Below are 23,996 nucleotides of genomic sequence, written 5' to 3'. Positions count from 1 at the left end.
ACTTACTGTCCTCTTCATGAATTCTCACATAACACAGCAACTAGACTATGAAGATGTGATCGACGAATTTGCAACAAAGAAAGCCCGTCGTAAACCACTTTTTGCATGATTTGAGTTTGGTGAGCACAATATGCGTGCATTTATTGTTATTGTTGTTATTATTCAGCCACGTACATAATATGTAAGTTATTTGGTGGAACATTCATGTCGAAATAAGGGGAGGAAATATTTTTCTCTAGGTAGGGGTGACAAGTAGCTATTTTTACCCCTTATATGTAGCAATTAATGTATTTTGAAATACTGTCGTTTACAGCATGGACCTCGCCCGACCGCCCGGAGCTCCTACCATCTTCCGAGAAACTAGACCTTCACCGCTCATAGATACATCAATACAGGACCTGCTCCAGCACATGATCGAGAAGGGTGAACGTGTCCAACACTTTTACATGATTGTCGGAGAGGCGACGCCCATAAGTCGAGATCAGCTTGATTCCTTGACGATATTGTGGAGCTTGTCAAACTGGCTGCACATGGACCTTGGACAACGCTCCTACTTTGTGACCAGGGCCTCTATGCTCTACTGCGCTCTAACCAGGGACTGGACTTACGCCCTGAAATTGGACTCGGCGGTAGGGGAAGACGTCCTTTCCTTGACGCCTGAGTTCCAATTTTAACAGCCCACCCCGGAACCCGCGGTCATTCGTGGCACCTCTAAGCGTGGTAGAGACCACGGCTGTCGCTGCGATCGGGCGGTGGCCGCCACTGCAGCAACACAAAGCTCCTTCCCAGACTGTCTCTACCCGGTCACACTCCGGAGGACTTCCAGTGCCTACATCTGCACCTGTATCAACGACACACCATGGCGATTGGACTATTGTGTGGTGCATTGTGTTATTCCTGTGCGCATTTTCTGCTGTTATTTTATTTATTGCTAAGCTTTACTATCGCTATTGAGATGCTTTCTTGTACAATATATTTTGTTGGTATTGTTTTGATATTGAAGTTGCTGTTCATGTATATTCCTTAATAAAGTACTCAGGAATCCGCCCCGACTGGAGCGGGCTCATTTGGGCATGGGGATAATGGCTATCCTCTCCATGTCTGAACGGCTCCCCTCTCGGGACGCACCTCCTTCGGCCACCACGGATGGCCAGTGCTTGTTGTGACTGCTCACGGCTCTGCTGCCGCCAAATGACGTCCCTCTCGGGGCAAGCCTCCCTTTAATAGGATTAGGAGGAGGCTCGCGTGTACTGTGGTCAGCACGTCCAGAGAGGGCTCGTCCCACGGGTTAGCCGCGGAGGCGATGGGCAGCCATGAAATAGAGATCTCCATCTCAGCTGCTTTATTATTTAACCTTGTATTCATAGCAATCATGTATGGATGATGATGAAGGACAACACCGCGGCCGGTACTCAGCGTGTAGCGGGCCATGGAGCTGTCCATGAAAACAATCAAATGTGAAAAGTCAAAATGAGGGAGATCATCCATGGCCCATTGGGCCACTAGCAGGGCGACCGCCGTCTCCGCAACGTGGATCAACGTCGGCTTCTAGAAGGCCTGCACCCCTGCCTGATTGGCTGCTGGCGCACGGCTTCCACCGACTGAGTGGTAGCGTCAGTGATGATCTGGAATTCGACCGTCCCCGGGGTGCATCCGACGTGGCGTCGCGACGAAGTTGGGGTGAGGAGTGGGCGAACCTAGAAGAATTCGCTCGCAGGGATATGAGTATTTAGGAATAGAAGCCAAGCCATGACCCAGCCTAACCATGAAAAGTACCCCGCTGCCTGCTGAAGCTGGTTTGCGTCAGTTGAGGCAGGATGCACGCAATCTGCAGGGCGCGTTTCTGTGTTTCGTGATGGATGCTTACCTTCTGGGCACGGGTGTCAATAGTGACGTCGAGATATGTAATGATGGGTGTCGGATTCAGGACCGTCTTAGGGTAATTAATGGTGATGCCCGGGAAGACAGTGAGGTAGAGACCGATGCCTACCATGAGGTCCTCAGTAAGGTGTGGGGCGTGGATGAGCCAATAGTCCAGATAAGGAATAATCTGGACGTCGAACTCCTGGGAAAGAAGCTCCTGTACGGCGGCGGCCCAGAGTGGCATGACGGATGGGGCCAGGCTATGTCTCATCGGCAGGCGTGTCCAACGGTGTCGGCGCTCGTCGTAGAGTATACCATACGGGTGCAGAGTCCGTGGACGAATAGTGATTTGAAAGAATCCTAACTTGAGGTAGAGTTTACAAGCCTTCTGATGAGGGACGAGGTCGGGGGTGGGGGATAGAAATGAGTGCCTGCTCTGGGCCATGGAGCGGGAAGTAGGGGGCTGAACGGTGTGTTCCTTCCAGGCGCTGAGATCACAAATTATCCGGGCAGCGCCGTAGGGGTGTCCAAGTACTCCATAATGACTCATGACAACACCACAGTACACCCGAGTCTCCAATCCCTATAAAAGGTAACCTCGCCCCGAGAGGAACATCAGTCGGTGGCTGCGGAGCTATGGGCAGTCGCAATAACAGCCCGGACCAGTAACTTACTGTAACAACATGACACGGCAAAGAAGCCCTTTGATGAGTCTTTCCTTTAGTTGGATGTAAACCACGCTGTCACCTGTCATCCTGGGCATTACCATTAATTACCCTAAGTCGGTCCTGTACCCGACACACATCATTACATATCTCGGCGTCACTGTAGACATTCAGGCCAGGGAGGTCATCATCCTATACGAAACACAGGAACGCGCCCTCCACATTGCACGCGTTCTGCCCAAACTGACGCCATACGAATTTCAGCAGGCAGCGAGATAGTTCTCACGGCTAGGATGGGTCATGAGTAATTGTCACAATAACAGTCATGTTGTCACTTACTGTGACAACATGACACGGCAAAGAAGCCCATTGATGAGTCCTTCCTTTAGTTGGATGTAAACCACGCTGGACTTATATCCTTCCAGGCGAATTCTTCTGGGTTCGACGAATCCTCATCCACAACTTCGTCAGGACGCCAGGTTTCATCTCGGAACACTCAACTTCCAGGTCTTCAATGAAGCCACCCCTCAGTCGATGGCAAGCGTGGTGTGGCGCCAGCAACCAAACAGGCCTGGGCACAGGCCTTCCAGGAGTCGAGGTGGATCAACGTTGGGGAGAAGGTGGCGGCGCTGGTAGCGGCTCCATGAGCTATGGATGATCTCCCTCATTTTGACTTTTCATATTTGATTGTTTTCACGGACAGCTCCGTAGATCGGTACAAGCTGAGTACCGGCCGCGATGCAGGCCAACATCATCATCCATACATGAAGGGCTTATTTCCAAAGTGACGCAACCACTTTATTCGGATTTCAAGCTGAACGTGGGAATGTATTCCCACAATAGTTATTTATCATGTGGAAACGTATTTATTTCTAAGGTGGAGTATATCTTGGTTAAAATTGCATCTAAAAGTTGTAAGTTGTATTTATTTCCGAAGTGACAAAACTCCCCGCTCTTTTGATTTCCAAAGTGCCGCAACTCCACCAAAAAAAAAAAAAAAAAATATAGCCCAGCGAGAGCATATCACGTGACCGATTAGTGAATGTGGCGGGACTCTGCTCTTTCGCTCGTGGTTTCGTAATTTCTCTGCGGATTTCTGCAATAGTATCGAATATTAGTGCAAATGGTGACGTTTGAGCAAGAAATTGATAGGCAGGCAAATCATTACGCTACGTGCGGGAAAGGAAACGAACACTGCAGAATGGCAGAAATATAAGGACAAAATTGAAGGGCTTATTTGCAAATTGATGCATTATATTTGAAAGTTTTTGCTCCTATAATGTAACCTAACCTACGCCGGTACGCATAATTTGCATTTCCAGCCCTCCGTTATTACTCCCTCGCACATTTTGATGGTATTCCTTGCCCTAGGATTTTAGCCGCCATGCCAAGCATTTTTTGTTTAAAGTGATGTAGGTGCATAGAATAAATGAAGTCTCTTATGTTATTAGGAATCAATTTGTTAAAAAATTGCCTTTTCTGAAAAATGTCATTTCTTGGAGATGTGCCACTTTGGTAATAAGCCCTTCAAATTACTGCTATATACACAATGTTGATTAATAAAGCAGCTGAGATGGAGGTTTACATATCGTGGCTGCTCGTCGCCTCCGCGGCTAACGTGGCTGACGCGCCCTCTTGGGACGTGCTGACCAGAGGCTGATTTTTTACTTTAGATTATTCTTGTATTTATCTGGCGGTGAGAACCATTCCGCCTGTGCCTGAGTTGGGATTCAAACCATATTAAATCGTTCAGGGCTTAAGCCTTGATTTGACGGGCTATGAAACCTATGGTGATTTCCAAGAAAGCAATAATATTTATTCTTTCGGATAGATTCTAGATTTCGAAAGAATTGCGATTTGAATTCGCCATTGGTTTTCCAGCGTCCAAGTTCTCCCCTTTACTTCAGTTTTCTCTGCTTAATATTTTGACATTTTCTGGCCGATTTGCGCATATTTTATCAAACGCTGTATGCTTTTTGGTCTATGAAACATTGCATTTCTCCATCGCTTTCGTCCTGAAGATTCCTCTTGGCAAATTTTAAAGATTTCTCACCGTCTGAGACTATCATGTACACTGACTAACAGAGCAAATGCAACACCAAGAAGGAGTGGTTCGAAAGGGATGAAAGTTGGGGAAAAAACAGAGACGGCACGGACGAATAATTGATGTTTATTTCAAACCGATATGCAGGTTACACAATGCGCATGGCATCGACTCAGTAGGATGTAGGACCACCGCGAGCGGCGATGCACGCAGAAACACGTCGAGGTACAGAGTCAATAAGAGTGCGGATGGTGTCCTGAGGGATGGTTCTCCATTCTCTGTCAACCATTTGCCACAGTTGGTCGTCCGTACTAGGCTGGGGCAGAGTTTGCAAACGGCGTCCAATGAGATTCCACACGTGTTCGATTGGTGAGAGATCCGGAGAGTACGCTGGCCACGGAAGCATCTGTACACCTCGTAGAGCCTGTTGGGAGATGCGAGCAGTGTGTGGGCGGGCATTATCCTGCTGAAACAGAGCATTGGGCAGTCCCTGAAGGTACGGGAGTGCCACCGGCCGCAGCACATGCTGCACGTAGCGGTGGGCATTTAACCTGTCTTGAATACGCACTAGAGGTGATGTGGAATCATACGCAATAGCGCCCCAAACCATGATGCCGCGTTGTCTAGCGGTAGGGCGCTCCACAGTTACTGCCGGATTTGACCTTTCGACCTTTCTCCACGCCGACGCCACACTCGTCTGCGGTGACTATCACTGACAGAACAGAAGCGTGACTCATCGGAGAACACGACGTTCCGCCATTCCCTCATCCAAGTCGCTCTAGCCCGGCACCATGCCAGGCGTGCACGTCTATGCTGTGGAGTCAATGTTAGTCTTCTGAGCGGACGCCGGGAGTGCAGGCCTCCTTCAACCAATCGACGGGAAATTGTTCTGGTCGATATTGGAACAGCCAGGGTGTCTTGCACATGCTGAAGAATGGCGGTTGACGTGGCGTGCGGGGCTGCCACCGCTTGGCGGCGGATGCGCCGATCCTCGCGTGCTGACGTCACTCGGGCTGCGCCTGGACCCCTCGCACGTGCCACATGTCCCTGCGCCAACCATCTTCGCCACAGGCGCTGCACCATGGACACATCCCTATTGGTATCGGCTGCGATTTGACGAAGCGACCAACCTGCCCTTCTCAGCCCGATCACCATACCCCTCGTAAAGTCGTCTGTCTGCTGGAAATGCCTCCGTTGACGGCGGCCTGGCATTCTTAGCTATACACGTGTCCTGTGGCACACGACAACACGTTCTACAATGACTGTCGGCTGAGAAATCACGGTACGAAGTGGGCCATTCGCCAACGCCGTGTCCCATTTATCGTTCGCTACGTGCGCAGCACAGCGGCGCATTTCACATCATGAGCATACCTCAGTGACGTCAGTCTACCCTGCAATTGGCATAAAGTTCTGACCACTCCTTCTTGGTGTTGCATTTGCTCTGTCAGTCAGTGTATATAAAGTTAGATTGAAGTTTCATTCAGCCTCCTCCTATGGAGGAGGTTACCTCCATTATTATTATTGTCCGACTCGTTGGCTGAATGGTCAGCGTACTGGCCTTCAGTTCAAAGGGTCCCGGGTTCGATTCCCGGCCGGGTCGGGGATTTTAACCTATATTGGTTAAATACAATGGCCCGGGGGCTGGGTGTTTGTGCTGTCCCCAACATCTCTGCAACTCACACACCACACATAACACTATCCTCCACCACAATAACACGCAGTTAGCTACACATGGCAGATGCCACCCACCCTCATCGGAGAGTCTGACTTACAACGGCTGCACTCGGCTAGGCATAGCCACACGAAATTTTAAAAAAATTACCTCCCTTATTATTAAGAAACATAAAGAATTTTACAGAGAGTTATTAATTGGTAGTCGGTCCAGCAAACATCCGTATAAGTCGTGGCTCTTGTAATTCGCATATCGCGCTGATGTCGGGTTCTCACTCTTGCATAACGAACTAGATACCAGTGCTTCTTCACCTTTCAAAATTGTTCTTTTGAAGAAATTCAGTGTTGAGATTGTACTAAGAAAGTATATTAAGTGATAAAGAAGATTCCATTAAACGTCTCTTTTGTCAGTGGTTCCTGACCTCAGTACAGATTATCGACAGTACTAACCCGGGCTCTGGATGAGCGAAGTGGGTAATAAAGTGGACTGGTCATTTAAGAGATACTCTACAACCTGTTCTCGAGCAAACTGAAGATCACCCACTCGCCGTTTGTGCGCCAGTTCTTCACGAAAAGCTCCCATACTACACAATCCTGCTCCAGTTGTAAATCTGCATTCATCGTAGGACTTTATCGTAACGCAGGGTCTACTGTTATTGTCTCTCGGTAGCCGTCTGTTCGTAACATATTTTATCATGGATATGTTGGTCCACAACATCAGTTCCACGGTGCTCGACGGAATCGAGACTCGACCCTGTGGCATAGAATCTACGATGACTAGAGACTCCGACACTATTACAGTCTGCCAGGATGCACGTAAATCACAAGTGCAGTTCACTGCACCTTTTTCTGTTTTTATATGTTTTCATGTTTTCACAGGAATTTAGACATCTAGGCTCTCTGATTACTTCACAAAATGAAACATAAAAGGAAATAAACTCTAGACTGGCTGCAGGAAATCGAAGCTATGCTGCCTTAATTCCAACATTAAGAAATAAACAAATATCCAGGAAAGCTAAGTTGACCATTTATAAGACTGTCATTAGACCAGTGGTTACATATGGAGCTGAGACCTGGGTATTAAATAAAACAGAAGAATATAGATTAATGACATGAGAAAGAAAGGTATTGAGGAAGATTTTTGGGCCAGTTAAAACTGAACTGGGATGGTGTATTAGATCTAATCAGGAGTTTAGAGACCTGTACCAAGAGCAGGATATAGTATCTTTGATGAAGACTGCTAGAGTGCATTAGCTAGGACATGTCCATCGAATGGAGACTACAAGAGAACCTAAGAAAGTGCTGGAGGGGCATCCAGGTGGAAGACGATGTAGAGGGAGACCAAGAAAGCGATGGATAGAAGAGGTGGAGGCTGATCTACGTACCATTGGAGTCCGGAGATGGAGGACCAAGGCAATCGACAGAGAGCTTTGGAAGAAGATTGTTGCGGAGACCAAGGTTCTGCAAGGACCGTAGCGTCAAGGAGTAAATAAGTAAGTAAGTATGTTTTCATATCCCTCTCTGCCTTATGTCAAGTCCAGCAATGAAAAATCGTCCAATATGAAAGGAATGTGTATCACCTACACATTGTTTCATTAGGATAAATTTTGATTTTGTGCACTGCATCAGTATAATTTATTAGAACGGAGGGTGTTGCCTGGAGGAATTTCCTTTATCTCACGACATTTTAGGGACTGTCCGATTTCGTGACAATGACAAAAGTCGCTCTTTAGTGATATTTCCAAAAAACCTTCTTACTGAAATTCTAGACTTCTGAACACAACCACCTTATGAGCAAAATATATTACAATATTTCAGTACATAAATAACCAAATTCTAGCTCCTTCCAAGTAGCTTCCATATCTCAAGGCTGTTGTTTTACACTCCGCAGGCACCATTCGCATTTTCACCACTGCACCTGAACTGTCACCTTCAGCCGGCACCCCCGAGAATTTATTGTCACGACATTAATGACTAATAGAAAATATTTTATAATTTTGTCATGCCTTCAAACTGAACTACGACACCTTAAAACACACTAGTTCTACGCCCACTTCTAACAATTTGTGGGAAACCGCAAAAGAAGACTTCAAATTGATATTTGTTACAATTCAAGTTCCTTTGTGATATTACACTGTTGTTTTAAACATAATACATTTGAAACGTAATTCTAATGAATTTGAGTGAGAATTCTCAAAACTTTCTTATATTAAACGTTTTTAACTTAATGCTAATGGTATTATTATGTCACAAAGAAGTAAACAGGGCATTTTGTACAACAAATATATATTTAAACCCGTAAGGAAGACATATATCACAGCGTTTTCAATACAATACGGCGGCGTTGGAATAGGAAAGGGCTAGGAGTGGGAAGAAGTGGTCATGGCCTTAATAAAAGTACATTTGCCTGGTGTGAAAATGGGAAACCACGGAAAACCATCTTCAGGGCTGCCGACAGTGGGGCTCGAATTGAAGCTAAACCACGTAGCCATTTACTTAGTACTGGATCATTCTAATAACCTTCCTTGCCCACTGTCGGTGTCCACAGAGCTTCATCACAGACGTCATTTGGAGGTGACAAATTGTTAATGAAAGCCTTGTAATTGGATGGGGTTACACCATTTTTCATCAGATTCCACAAATCTTTCTTTCTTTTCTTTTTTTTTGTATCGATGAACGTATTTTATTTTCGTCCTTCACACCATACTTGAACAGAATTGTCCACCAATTTGCTTGGAAACTAAACCACTTTACGTGAACTTTCTCATTCGTAGAATCTTTTGTTCGATTCTTCATTAATTGTTTCGACAGCTGGCCTAAATCATAATAATGTTATTGTTTTTTACGACCCAATACCTACTTTTTCGATTTTCGGAGACTCTTTTGTGGCAGAATTTTGTTCCGCAGGAATTATTTTACGTGCCAGTAAATCTACTGACACAAGGCCGACTTATTTGAGTACCTTCAGATGCCACCGGATTGAGCCAGGTTCGAATCTGCCAAGTCGGGCTCAGAAGGCTTGCGCTCTTCCGTCTGAGTTACTCAGCCCGGCGGTCTAAATCCTACAAACTGTTGCAGCTCCATCGAATTACAGTATAAGGCTGAGACTTCTTTCTGGCCATTTGGATGGCAAATTTATACTCGTGTGGAGTATAAATATGTTTATGCTTCTGACGTCTCTAATGAGGCTTCAAAGAGTCAGCCTCGCTACTCTTCATAAATTGCAAGTGTAAGATTTTCAAGTTCGGGTTCAATAATGAACCAAGTAGATGGTCTACATTCATTCTTGTTTCGTAAAGTTAGTACACACGGATACTAATGTCCGGACATAATACTATAGAGCACGTGAGATCTGACAACAGAGGAAGATATCTGGACTTGTTACTTGTGTGCGCTTATAAAGAAGACAGGCTAATACATGGTAATTTTAGGTTTCTAGTTTGTTTTTGGTATTTCTCACTTCATATGGACAAAGGACAACCGTGCATTAAGTGCCGTTTCTCAAGACGAATCTGTTGGTATAAATATGTCGATATCCCAAAAATGTGGACATAGCACTTGTGTGCTAGTATCGACAAATTAAATAATGCCATATTCAAAGTGTCGTGGAATGTCCGCTGAATATGATCGAAGTTACTGAGATGGACTATGCACTCGCATAATCGTCTAGCCACGTCTATCCCAAAGAGAGTCTCGTGTTCAAATCCCGACGACTTCCTGTGGGATTTTCACTGTAACGAACACTTGGTGACAGAAAAGGGTATCAACCGAGCTCGATAGCTACAGTCACTTAAGTGCGGCCAGTTTCCAGTATTCGGGAGATAGTGGGTTCGAACCCTAATGTTGGCAGCCCTGAAGATGGTTTACTAAGGTTTCCTACCTTCACGCCAGGCGAATGCTGGGGTTGTACCTCAATTAAGGCCACGGCCGCTTCCTTCCCACTCCTAGCCCTTTGCTGTCCCATCTTCGTCATAAGACCTATCTGCGTCGGTGCAACGTAAAGCAACTTCTAAAGAAAAGTAACCGGCCTTAAGGATCCCCTAAGCTGTATAAAAACGTGTTGGTAACATTGCAATAACAACCAGTCAGGGGAGGTTGAGGTGTTTGCAGCAATGTTAAACTATTTACTTTGGTTATTCTATCAAGGTGTTCATTTAAGTCCACCTAGGGCTTAATATTTTTCTTTTAATGTACACTATTTTATGTCCATGTGCGGAAAACTACCAAATTATTAACATATTCTAATTAATGTACGATACCCTTTATAACGGAATAAGAAATTGCATCTTGTATTAAAATTTAACTTTTACGTGGTCGAAGCAGTGGCTCTTAAATCAGCAACTGTCGTCTCCTAAAATAACCTCTCTAAACAATACAGTGATATTAAAGGCTGATGGAAATGGCAAATCTTACACCCATTTCCCATACTTTTAAACATTTAGAAACTATCACAGGCTGATAGATCATATTCATATACGGAGTGATTGAGTACGCTATGTTTTGCATCCACAAAACACCATTCAATGAGTAGAAATCCCTTTTTTCGTGTCTATACTTACAGCATAACTTTGTGAGGCATATTATACATTCCCACTGCAACTGTGCGCTAAAATCATCCAGAGTTTGTGCAGGGGTTGACTGTGGCACAGACATCAACCGACCACATATTGGTGACAAATCTGGTGACCTTGGAGGCCAAGAGATGATGTCCTAATCTAATTGAGTGTTGCGAGCAGTATGGGCAAGAGAATTATCTTACTGCTTATCGGAATTTGGTCTATTGCGTGAAAATGGAAGGAATGATCAGCGGAGTCTCGATGGCATATCGCTATGCTATCTCAATTCCTTCAAAACCACAGAGATGATCATTGGTTATAAATGACTGCATTCCAAACCCCAATATTCTAGTATCCAGAACACGTGGCTATGACGAATCAGTGCTGGATAGTTAGGCTGTCCGCCTAGGTACCAAATCTGAAAACAAACTTCAGCTGAATTAAGACTAAACCGGGACTCTTTAGTGAATGCAATGCGTCACTATTGCTAGGCCAAATCACGACGTTCGTTGCGACGTTTTTATAGTACACGATACGCAGTAGTAAAATGGGTACATCCTGATGGATACCGTATCTGTAGTTCAAACTCATTCAAACAGGCGACGCATGATTCTCATTAAGATAGGAAAAAATTAGTGCAAGCCAGTCAATTTGAACAATCTCTGTGGTGGAAGTGCCCTTGTCTTCTACTGCTGCAAGTTGATGGATATGACGATAGTCTCTATCTGTAGCACGTCTGGTGGTCTAGTACCCATCCTACTTGTGCATATCCTCCTTGATGCTAGTTGCAGTGGACTGATATAACTAGGAAACGATTCTCTAACCCATGGGTAAATGATGAAAATATCGAGCTCGATTATTATTATTACGTGTGAGGTGTGGATATGAAGTATTTTACGTCTATTATTATTATTGTTATTTACGTAGATATGTACGGACTTCTAGGCATCCGGCGATGGAACCTGAAGCTAGGAGACCATTGTGGAGAGGGAGATTCTACAAAAACGCCAGAGCAAAGCCAATGAAACTGTTCTTAAGACCATCAAAAGGAAACTTAATCTGGGAGTAATCAAGCAATGGCAAGAAAAATACAAGCTCTGTAGGACCAGGACGCAGTGGATTGGGAGACAGAACATCGATAGTCGACTCGTCCCGAGGGTTTTCAAGATGTGGTATAAGAAATTCCGGGTTGAGGAGGACTCTCAATGTACAGATCACACCTCTCCGACACACCTGCAGTAGTGGTGATCCCTAGACAGCACACGACGGACATCCTCGAGAAGTTCCACGACAACACTGAAGCTGGACATCCAGGAGGTGAAGAGACATATCAGTCTATCTGACGAAGATTCTTCTAGGTCAACATGCGGAAAGAAATCCTGGACTATGTAAAAGGGTGTTACATCTGCGCCTGCACCAAGGCGAGCAAGAGGAAGGCAGATTCCAGTCAGCGAGGATGACGGCCGCAACGCCCTTGGGAAGTCATAGCCCTGGACTTGATGGGTCCTTACCCTAGAACACCAAGGGGTAAAACAGGAATCCTAGTAATCACCGACCTCTTCACAAGATGGATTGAGGGCTTTCCGATACCAGAAGCCACGATATGATGCATCACCAGTCTTCTACAGGATGAGGTATTCAGCCGCTACGGTTATCCACGGTGTATTCTATCAGACAACGGGAGTCAGTTCACATCAAGGAAGTGGCAGCAAATTATGACTCAATGGGGTGTAGAGGACTAGACCATCCCTACCTACAACCCAAGGGCCAATCCAACTGAACAACGGAATCAGGAGCTAAACAGGATGCTACCAGTTCACCTAATAGACAAGGAACATCGACTGTGGGATCGTCAGATACCGCAGTCACTCTTTGTCCTGCGAAGACGCATCAAGCCTGTCACTGGCTATTCCCCAGCGGAGTTGTTCCTTGGTCGACAGCTATACGGCACCGAGGATTGGGAGATTCGTCCACCACCCACTGCTGGTCAAGATGATGCAGCTGTTTCCCTAGCAGAGTGGCAGCATAAGTAGCAGCAGGATATCAAGGAAAAGCAATCTTTTGCCGAGAAGAGATCCCTTTTACAGGCCAAGGCTCAAGATGTCGAAGATACACAGATCTTCCTACCAGGCCAACAAGTGCTGCGACGTAACCACCCAGTCAGTAATAAGATTGGAGCGTATCACGCAGGTCTCGCACCTAAGTGTATTCGTCCCATCGAGGTCAATAAGCAGCTGAGCCGTGGTGTCTACTTACTAAATAGTAAATGTCAAAGTCCACGTATCAGAATTGTGACGAGTCACCCAACTGCTGCGCATACAGGGTAAGCCTGGTACTGTCACGGATCCACCTGGAGGAGAGGCTACTGATGACACGGCACAATCTGGGCGTGAGGAGGAGGACGCATCGACAACCACCGAGAAGGAGGCTGGCAGCGAGGCGACACCAACTTCTGACACGGCACGATCCGGTCAAGAGGAAGAGAGCACATCCAGTGACGTCGAGGAAGAGGGAATATGCAATCTACGACCAAGGCAAAGTCGACTGTTGAAATTGTTTCAAGTTATGGGGGGATATGCAGTGCGACACAGTGGTGATTGCATGGCCAGTACGACTGGCTATACAAGTTGGCCATATGGTTTGATGTATTCCGATAATACATATTCGTTTAAATTGGTCTAAGTGGTGATATTCGACCTGTGGGTACTTACATCTCTACACAGTATGTCACAGTGGGAACTTTACTGCCAGTGCAATTGATTTTACGACGAGTCGGTCGTTCAACTTAATAATATTTACCACATGAACCTATTCAAATTGGTGTACTAAATCTTGATATTCGACTCGTGGCATACTTATCGGACTTTTGATGCATTTAATTCTGAAATATATTCCTGTTGCAAATGGGTGGAGCAATGTCATGCCCATTACTGTAATATGGCATTCACTTGATTACACTGACTCTAGCATTTATTTCCGTGACAAATGCTCAGAAACTGGACTGCTTACCTGTTTGAATCTTTCTAGTGAAAGGGCAAAGAATTTTCCAGCCGTTATTTCTGGAGGGCGCTGGGCTCGTTGGATGAGGAACCTTACTAAGTGCCTGTACCGCAAAGAGGCGTTGTACCACTCCGAGTCGTAGGCTGCTTGCTGCACCGCCACGCCCTGCACAGTAGGCAAAAACCAAGTTAGATTTGGTCACCAGGCTTCTGAATACTCACTATACACATACACACGTATATCTTCATTATACATTTTTACGGTTATCAGCTTTCAATCTACAAGCTTCTGTGAATAAAATAAGAGCGATTACTCTCCCATATTTGCACCTGGCACTGAGGCCTCTTTTAGTTCTACATTTCTTATCTTAAAATTGTTAAAAAGTGAGTCCATTCCTCGCACATACAATATATATCCATAAATAAAATAATCATCTTACATCGTTACATTTAAATTATTAAACGAAGAAATAAATCATGGTCTCCTGATTCTCCTACACCCTTTCAATCCGTCTGCAACCGTGTACATTACTCTCCTGGTATAAATATTTTTCTCTATAGTCCTCACAAACTCCTCGTTAACGACCGGCGACTCAAAAGTTAAGCAGTATCACCGCCGGCAATAACCGGATACGGCTGCCTGGGTCCACTCGACTATCGACCAATAGCAGATGGTTCTTGACAAATACCGCGCTTGCCTTTTAAGTGACAAACTACACGTGGATCCCAGAAGTAGACTTCACAGGAGTGCCGGTCTAAAATGAGGAAATTGTGAGAATTGTACTGATATCAATCAATCAATCAATCAATCAATCAATCAATCAATCAATCAATCAATCAATCAATCAATCAATCAATCAATCAATCAATCAATCAATCAATCAATCAATCAATCAACCAATCAATCAATCAATCAATCAATCAATCAATCAATCACCACTGATCTGCATTTAGGGCAGTCTCCCAGGTCGTAGATTCCCTATCTACCGTTTACTTTGTATTTTCTTACATAATTGCAAATAATTTCGAAATTTATTGTACATCCCCCATGGTAAATTATTCTAATCCCCAACTCCCCTTCCTATAAACGAATATTCGCCCCAGTTAGTCCTCTTGAAAACTTTATTTTCATATTGGGATCTTTCCCACTTTTAGAAACAACACTCAGACTTAATCGTCTAGTAATGTCATTCCTCGACATCTTTCCACTGACAACTCGGAACATGCCACCTAGTCAAACAGCTCGTCTCATTTTTCCAAGTCCTCTCAGCCCAAATTTTGCAACATTTTCATGATACTACTTTTTTTGTTGGAAAACACCCGGAACAAAACGAGCTGCTTTTCTTTGGATTTTGTCCAGTTATGAATCAAGTAATCCAGGTGAAGCTCCCATACACTAGAAACATACTCTAGTTGGTGTCTTACCAGAGACTTAAGTTACATGTCATCTCCTTTACATTCTTCGTGAAAACCCTAAATACCCTCAAAACAATGTACAGAGATCTGTACCCTCTATTTACAATCCCGTTTATGTGATTACCCCAATGAAGATCTTTCCTTTTATTAAAACGTAAATACTTACAGTGATCCCCATAAGGAACTTTCACCCGATCAACTCAGTAGTTGAAACTGAGAGGACTTTTCCTATTAATGAAACTCACTACCTGACTTTTAACCTGGTTTATCATCATCTCCCCATCTCACAACATTGTCGAGGTCTTTTCGTAGTTGCTCAAAATCTTGTAACTTATTTATTACTCTATTACTTTGTACCCGGTCCCGAAAGCCAAGAATAACGGCCGAGAGGATTCATCGTGCTGACCACACGACACCTCGTAATCTGCAGGCCTTCGGGCTGAGCAGCTGTCGCTTGGTAGGCCAAGGCCCTTCAAGGGCTGTAGTGCCATGGGGTTTTGTTTTATTACTTTGTACAGTATAACATCATATCCAAACAGCCTTCTCTCTTATTCCAGTCCTTTACACACATCATGTACTATATATAGAGAATATTTTCTTATATATATATACTTATAAGAAAATATAAAGTATTAGTAATACTGCCTTGAAGAATTCCACTCTTAATGATTACAGGATCAGATAAAGCTTCAAATTAAAGCGGCAAAGTCATCTCCATAGAGGCCATGAAGGCCATAGGAGGGGTGGAAGGAAAACGCTTCCACTATCCTTAACCTCTGCACTTGATGAGGTGAAGTGGTTAGCTCTATGCCCGACTGCCTTTGCCCCAGGGAATTAACCTAGTACTCAGTTTTGGTGTAGGCTGAGTGAGCTTCGGGACCATGTGCACCTCCGGAAGTGGAAACCTCGTTTCTTAAATTTTCCACTTGCTGACGAGGAATCGATCCCAGGTCCTTCCGGGTGAACCGAGCACGCCTTTACTGCCTCTCAATTCTATTTTCTGGAAATACAGCCAACCATTCAGTCACTCTCTGTCTAGTCCAGTTTAACTCATTTTGCTAGTAGTGTCCCAAGATCTGCCCTAATCTAATGCCTTAGGTAGGTCAATCGCGATACAGTCCATTTGACCTCCTAAATCTAAGATATCTGTTCTCTCTTGCTGGAAACCAACATGTTGAGCTTCAGTGGAATAATCTTTCCTAAACCCGAACTGCCTTCTACCGAACCAGTTATTAATTTTGCAAACATGTCTAATATAATCTGAAATAATGCATTCCCAAAGCTTACATGCAACACATGTCAAACTGGACCATAATTATCGGCACTTTGTTTATCACCCTTCCCTCTATATGCAAGGGCTCCATTAATTTGGTAAAGCTCCTATATGAAAAAAGTAATTAGATAAGTACTTCTGATATGGTAGTATATCTCAACACATTGTCTTTAGTATAATCCCAGAAATCTGATCAATTCCAGCTGCTTTTCTAGTTTTCAACTATTGTATATTATTGTAAATGTCTTCGTTATCGCAGGCAAATTTCAATACTGTGTTAATAATAGTCACTGCCTCCATCTAGACGTTACCCTTGTAACTAATAATCTTTACATGCTGCCTTCTGCAGATCCTCACATACACATTTCCCTTCTTCATTAAAGTTTTCTGGAATGTCCTTCTTGGAAATTGTTTCTGCCTTAAAGTACCTATATATACCCTTCAATCTTTCGCTAAAATTTGTATGACTTCAAATTATGATTGCTATCATATTGTCCTTGGCTGACTTCTTCGCTAGATTCAATTTCCTAGCAAGTTCCTTCAGTTTCTCCATACTTCCACAATCATTTGTAACTCTATTCCTTTCCAACCTGCACCTCCTTCTAAGTTTCTTTCACGGCTTCATCATACGTGTTGATTCCTGATATAGCCTTTTCTAATTCGTTACTAATGTTCTCCCAGATTTTTGCTGACAGCTTGTACTATCAATTATTATTCTGAACTTCATATCTGATACCAGAAATATTTGAATGGTAGGCTGCTGTATATACAGTATCAATCCAGCTACAACGCACGAGCAAAAGGGTTGGCCTAATAGCCGAGTCAATCAATCAATCAATCAATCAATCAATCAATATCAATCAATACTGATCTGCATTTAGGGCAGTCGCCCAGGTGGCAGATTCCCTATCTGTTGCTTTCCTAGCCTTTTCCGAAATGATTTCAAAGAAATTGGAAATTTATTGAACATCTCCCTTGGTAAGTTATTCCAATCCCTAACTCCCCTTCCTATAAATGAATATTTGCCCCAGTTTGTCCTCTTGAATTCCAACTTTATCTTCATATTGTGATCTTTCCTACTTTTATAAACGCCATTCAAACCTATTCGTCTACTAATGTCATTCCACGCCATCTCTCCGCTGACAGCTCGGAACATACCACTTAGTCGAGCAGCTCTTCTTCTTTCTCTCAATTCTTCCCAACCCAAACATTGCAACATTTTTGTAACGCTGCTCTTTTGTCGGAAATCACCCAGAACAAATCGAGCTGCTTTTCTTTGGATTTTTTCCAGTTCTTGAATCAGGTAATCCTGGTGAGGGTCCCATACACTGGAACCATACTCTAGTTGGGGTCTTACCAGAGACTTATATGCACTCTCCTTTACATCCTTACTACAACCCCTAAAGACCCTCATAACCATGTGTAGAGATCGGTACCCTTTATTTACAATCCCATTTATGTGATTACCCCAGTGAAGATCTTTCATTATATTAACACCTAGATACTTACAATGATCCCCAAAAGGAACTTTCACCCCATCAACGCAGTAATTAAAACTGAGAGGACTTTTCCTATCTGTGAAACTCACAACCTGACTTTTAGCCCCGTTTATCAACATACCATTGCCTGCTGTCCATCTCACAACATTTTCGAGGTCACGTTGCAGTTGCTCACAATCTTGTAACTTATTTATCACTCTATAGAGAATAACATCATCCGCAAAAAGCCTTACCTCCGATTCCACTCCTTTACTCATATCATTTATATATATAAGAAAACATAGAGGTCCGATAACACTGATCTAATCAATATTTTTCCTAGAATATTTCTCTCCTTTCAAAGTACCGTAGGTAGTCAATGTAACCTATCAGTGTTATTTTTGATTGATTTCTCACATAGAACACAAAACCTAAGTACCTTAAATAGATCACCTACTTCAACATCACATTTACTACCAAGGAGCCAATTATTTATTCTTACATATCTTCGCTACACATGTGATTTATTACCTAGACGTACTTCTTCTTACTTCAAATTCCATCGTACAGGACTGCGAGTTATCTTATCAACTGTTCATCACTGGAAACCAAATTGCTTTAAAAATGTCTACCTGGTTGACTCTTATCCTGCTATTTTGAACAATTTAGCAAATTCCTCCAAAACCACCGTCCAGTATTTTTGTGTGGTCGATGAACTTCACGACTACAAGCCTCAAAGATGAAAACATAACATTAACAACTCAGAATAAAAAGAACAATTAATGAATGCTGAATGTTCGACAAGGACATGAGGGTGTTAGAGTCGCTACATAAACCAGTGCATAATACAGCCGTAGCCCACGAAAAGAATAATTGCCCCATTTTCCATGTGGGAAAATTCCAAGAGGGAGTATGAGATTCTATCATATTTCTGTGTGGTTTGGCTTGGTCTCCTACGTCCTGATCTTCGAAGACCGCATTTTGTATTCACCCTGTATATTATTTGAGTTCGTAAGACCATATGGTTTGCAAATATTATCAATTAAATTTTGTTTTAATTTTCAATAGTCACGGCATATTATTATATGAACTGTGTTATTTTTAGGTTCACATGTAACTCTTCCTCATTCAGATTCTGTCTCAGAAGTCATCTGAAATGCCTTAAAGAATGTTGAAAAGGTTCGTTCTTGGTGATTTTGAAAGGAAAGCGCATGAGCTTCTTCAATAACTTCAGGAAATATGTCATTCCATTAGAACTAGAATCTGCGTCGGAAATAGGTGGACAGATAGAAAGAAAAGGATGATTTAAGTATATATTACGTTTCATAATTTTAACAGAAAAGTAATGAACATATCTTCAATAAATGTATTTTAAAAACAAGAGTAACTGCAGTAATTAAAATATCGTGTTATTAAGAAGATGAGTGAATTTGAATTTTCGAGCTATCAATAAGATTAATACCAAACAGTTCCAACTACTTCAACCTACAATAACTGAATATGGTCTCATTTCAGACCATGACACCTTGTTCAGGGACGTTATAAGTGTGGCAGTTCAGTATCAAAGCCTGATGGTGGAGCTGTGTGAGAATTCCCGTAATTTTAACAGCTAATGATCGGGTAGATAACAACATATTTGAACAAATATCCTATCTTTGTTCTAGAATATCCTGTTTACTTATCTAAAGTTGTTATGAACTAAATGGTACATGTAAATGTCTGTGGATAGGTAATGAGTTTTGGGTGGAACAGTACGTAGTAACATATTTCATTGAGAAACGTACTGTAGGGCCAGAACCAGTAAACATTACATCTACCTTTTATTATTATGTGTTTTCTTATGTTTTATCTACCTCGTCTTTTTATTTGGTCTTATCCGACATTTGTGAGCATGTTTCCTTCCTTTTCTCACATTGAATGGCTTAGTTGGATGCATGTGTCCTTTAATTTCCTACCTTCAGTTGACCATTCTTTTTAACTCTGCTTTTTAAATCTGACAATGAAAACTGTTACTTGTTTAATATCCCTTCAATTGCCATAGATTCTGAGAGACGTCGTGATGTCGGATGTCCTCTAAGAAGGCGTTATATGATTGAAACATTCTGAAATCTCACCGATCTCAGCTGGGGTTGAACTTGACATCTTGGGAACAGAAATTCAACAACGAGCTGACTGTGTCACTCAGTCTGAGACCCTTAACCATGGAGGAGTTGTATTTATTGTGCTTGAATGATCACTCTCACTCATATTAGCATCTGCGAACTTATTTTTGGTATTCATTACTACAGAATATGGTTACAAAAACAACATCCTTTACTCTCGGTAGCTTTCTGTAGGAAACTGAAATACTGCTAGGGTGTGTCGACAAAATGAAAACCTTACAAATGCAATAAGAAATCGAAATGTTGCACCATGACTTTGTCCGATGACAGGCTTTGACTAATATCCTACAGTCGACAGCATCGTGTGGACAAGCAAATACCATCAAGGTATCAGGGTAGCAGTGTACCAAAGGTCGCCTCTCTTCAGATATGCACGTAACAAAAAGGTGTAGTAGTTTATGAAGTTCATCTATGAATGACGATTCGGTACGGTGATGCATGTTTGTCACAGCAGCAACATGAAAATGCTCAGCCCCATACTGCCCGTGCAAGAGTTGCGACCATCAAACACCTGTATTTTCAGTATCTTTCACATCAATTTTACTACACTTCGTCCCTATTAATTGCCTTATGTTCCGGCCACTCGAGGAAAGAAAGGACGTTACGTTCTGTTGAAAATGAAGGATGATGGCGGTGCTGCTGTGACTCCGCAGGCAATCAAAGGATTTTTCTAGAGGAATCCATGCACGTTGTAAGCGCTGGAGGACTTGCATTGAACGTAATGGAGATGACGTAGAGAAAGTAATACAGTGATGTACCACTCTTCCTCAATACAATAACATGAAAAGTATATTTTTCATTTGGCTCTTCCTCGTGATATTATGTGTAACAGAGGCGCTATATTCAAGTCAACAAAAACTGCGGTAACTACCTTTGTGGACTCAAAGCTCAGAACTTTTTGAATCCATAGAGAGTTTAGAAGCCTGTTGTATGAAAACCTTACAATAAATATTATTATTAGATGACAATTCCGTGCCTTATCGACTATTGGACATATAATGTGTTGAAGATGTAAATACATACCTCCGAGGAGAGCTGTTCGCAGAACCAGCAGAACATAAACAGCTCCACTGAAGCATACGTCAGAATACCCAGCACTGTGACCATGCGTAAGCTCATCAACGGCGACTGGAAAAAAATGTATACTCAGTATATCAACAGAACAAACAATGATGGGATATTAAACTATTTCTCTGACACCCAGTATCCAGAGACTCCACGTGTACCTCAAGAGCGCCCCAAACCGCATTCTTAACTTTATTGTGATTACATTCTTCAGTTGCTGCGTTATTATCCAACTGGCTGTCGGGCACCACGACTCAGTCATCAGTGTCTACACCTTCGACCTCTGAACCACAGGTTTGATTCGCGGACGGGTCGAGGGACTTAAATATTAAAAACGGTGAATTGCCAAGGTTCGGACCCTGGGTATTTGTGCCTCCATCAGAACTCTTAGTTGTCAGTGACCGTAGGCAGACAAGCCTGTCGACAAATTTATTAAGCATTTTGGATACATGCGTGGTTTTTATGGATGATTTTTTTTTAGTTGCTAGGGGCTTTACGTCGCACCGACACAGATAGGTCTTATGGCGACGATGGGATAGGAAAGGCCTAGGAGTTGGAAGGAAGCGGCCGTGGCCTTAATTAAGGTACAGCCCCAGCATTTGCCTGGTGTGAAAATGGGAAACCACGGAAAACCATCTTCAGGGCTGCCGATAGTGGGATTCGAACCTACTATCTCCCGGATGCAAGCTCACAGTCGCGCGCCTCTACGCGCACGGCCAACTCACCCGGTGAGGATTGTTTTCGCTGGTGGTATAATGTCTTATCAACACATCAAAGGCTTTTCGGTGACACAAGGAGGGGAACGGGCTAGGATTGGGAAGGTATCGAACTTGGCCTTAATTGATGTACACCCCCCAGCACTTGCCTGGTGTGAACATTGAAAACCACGGAAAACCACCTTCAGGGCTGCCAACTGTGGAATTCGTATCCACCAACTTCCGACTTCAAGCTCGCATCTATGCGACTCTAACCGCACGGCCAACTCGCTCGCTATGGAGGAATTTCTTGACGAGCTAATGAAGATAAATGTCTAAACTTTAATAAACGCAGTGTATTATATTTATTTAGCGTGGTTGTTAAATAATTTGTGGAAAACCAGTCGATGCTAATTGACAGATAGATTAAGGGTCATGGAGTATGCTGCGTTCAATACTAGTCAGTCATGTTTACACAGGTATGCTCGGCGCGTCCTCTCTCGTACCAGTTTTAGAGAGTTGAAGGATTATTTTTTCTTTCTTAATCTGTTTACCCTCCAAGGTAGGATTTTCCTTCGGACTCTGCGAGGGATACCAACTCTACCGCCTCAAGGGCAGTGTCCTGGAGCGTGAGACATAGGGTTGGGGATACAACTGGGGAGAATGACCAGTACCTCGTCCAGGCGGCCTCACCTGCTATGCTGAACAGGAGCCTTGTGCGGGAATGGGAAGATTGGAAGGGATACACAAGGAAGAGGGAAGGAAGCGGCCGTGGCCTTAAGTTAGGTACCATCCCGGCATTTGCCTGGAAGAGAAGTGGGAATTTGGAAACCACATTAAACCACTTCCAGGATGGCTGAGGTGGGAATCGAACGCATCTCTACTCATTTGACTTCCCGAGGCTGAGTGGACCCCGTTTCAGCCCTCGTACTACTTTTCAAATTTCGTGACAGAGGCGGAAATCGAACCCGGGCCTCCGGGAGTGGCAGCTAATCACACTAACCACTACACCACAGAGGCGCACTGAAGGATTAGTACAGAGAGGAAGAAAGAAGACCCATTGATTTATTTTTTAATAATGTAATGTGCTGTAATAAACATTTTATAATATTGTATGTCATGTTACAAGTACCTACTCTATATTGTCTTTTGCAGTTTCAGTAACTATGCTAAATACATATATCCGATTAACAAATCAAGCTTCCTGGAACGAAATTGATTTTTAAAACGCAGCCAGTTTAGTTCTCAACAAAATTTCGTCCTTGCAAGCAGTACACAAAAAACTTTTAGAATGAGAAAAAGCAAAACGTATTTCAATAAAGTTAGTTAATAAATTAATAAATGATGCCGAAATAAACTAGGAAAATATATCCTCGATCTTCAAGCTGTCGCAGTTGCTTCGTCCAGGAGGGACGTAAGAAAAATCGCTTACAAAATAGTGGAACACCGATGAAGCGTTTCCGATTAGTCAGAGTAATTTATAGGGGATGAATGCATAGAATGTTTAAAACTCTGCTCATAAATTCAGTCTAAATCACAGTCTAAATCTGACAGGATTCAATAAGTTAGTAAAATACGGTTGGACGAAACCTGTTCCATTTATGACCATACGAGTGCTTTTTGTGGAAGAATGAAATTAAAAGACATAGAGAATTTTAATGTAACCAAGCGTGTACTAGTACTTTCTTCAATACGATTACTTTATAGTTTTATACATATTTAAATAACATCAAATGATCATGCACATTTGTGTCCAGTTATGCAACTTAATTAAACTTATCAATTATTGTTTTCATTCCATAAATTTTTACAATGGTTTAGAATCACAACATGCACTTTTGTAATTCAATATCTTACATTATCTTAACGTAAAAATATATTCATGAGACATCTCTCCTTCCCCAAGTGCGCCCTTTTACATACCAGTGGAGGAGAGAAAGCAAAACGTCGCAATTTTTAAACTTAAAAAAAAAATCAATTGTTAAATTATTCGATATAATCTACATTTTGGGTACAAAATATGTATTATGTAGATATTAAAATATATATTCACTTGCTCATATAATCATATTTTTTATTTAGGATATAATTTTGAAATGTAAGGCTCTT

At 42.9% G+C, this 23,996-nt stretch overlaps 1 protein-coding gene across 1 annotated transcript in view; it reads right to left on the bottom strand.

Moving 5' to 3' along the window:
• The window catches only part of LOC137498355 (odorant receptor 49b-like), a 42,149-nt gene that overhangs the window by 3,612 nt on the left and 14,541 nt on the right, over positions 1-23,996 (bottom strand). The window contains exons 3-4 of the mRNA XM_068225796.1: positions 21,151-21,255; positions 13,809-13,964 (exon numbers count right to left, since the gene is read on the bottom strand). Coding sequence (XP_068081897.1) covers positions 13,809-13,964; positions 21,151-21,255 — 261 coding nt within the window. The remainder of the gene's footprint in view (positions 1-13,808; positions 13,965-21,150; positions 21,256-23,996) is intronic.

The sequence above is a fragment of the Anabrus simplex genome, chromosome 2 (assembly GCF_040414725.1).
Source record: "Anabrus simplex isolate iqAnaSimp1 chromosome 2, ASM4041472v1, whole genome shotgun sequence".
Taxonomy (NCBI): Eukaryota; Metazoa; Arthropoda; class Insecta; order Orthoptera; family Tettigoniidae; genus Anabrus; species Anabrus simplex.
This window is presented reverse-complemented; position numbering and strand designations above follow the sequence as displayed.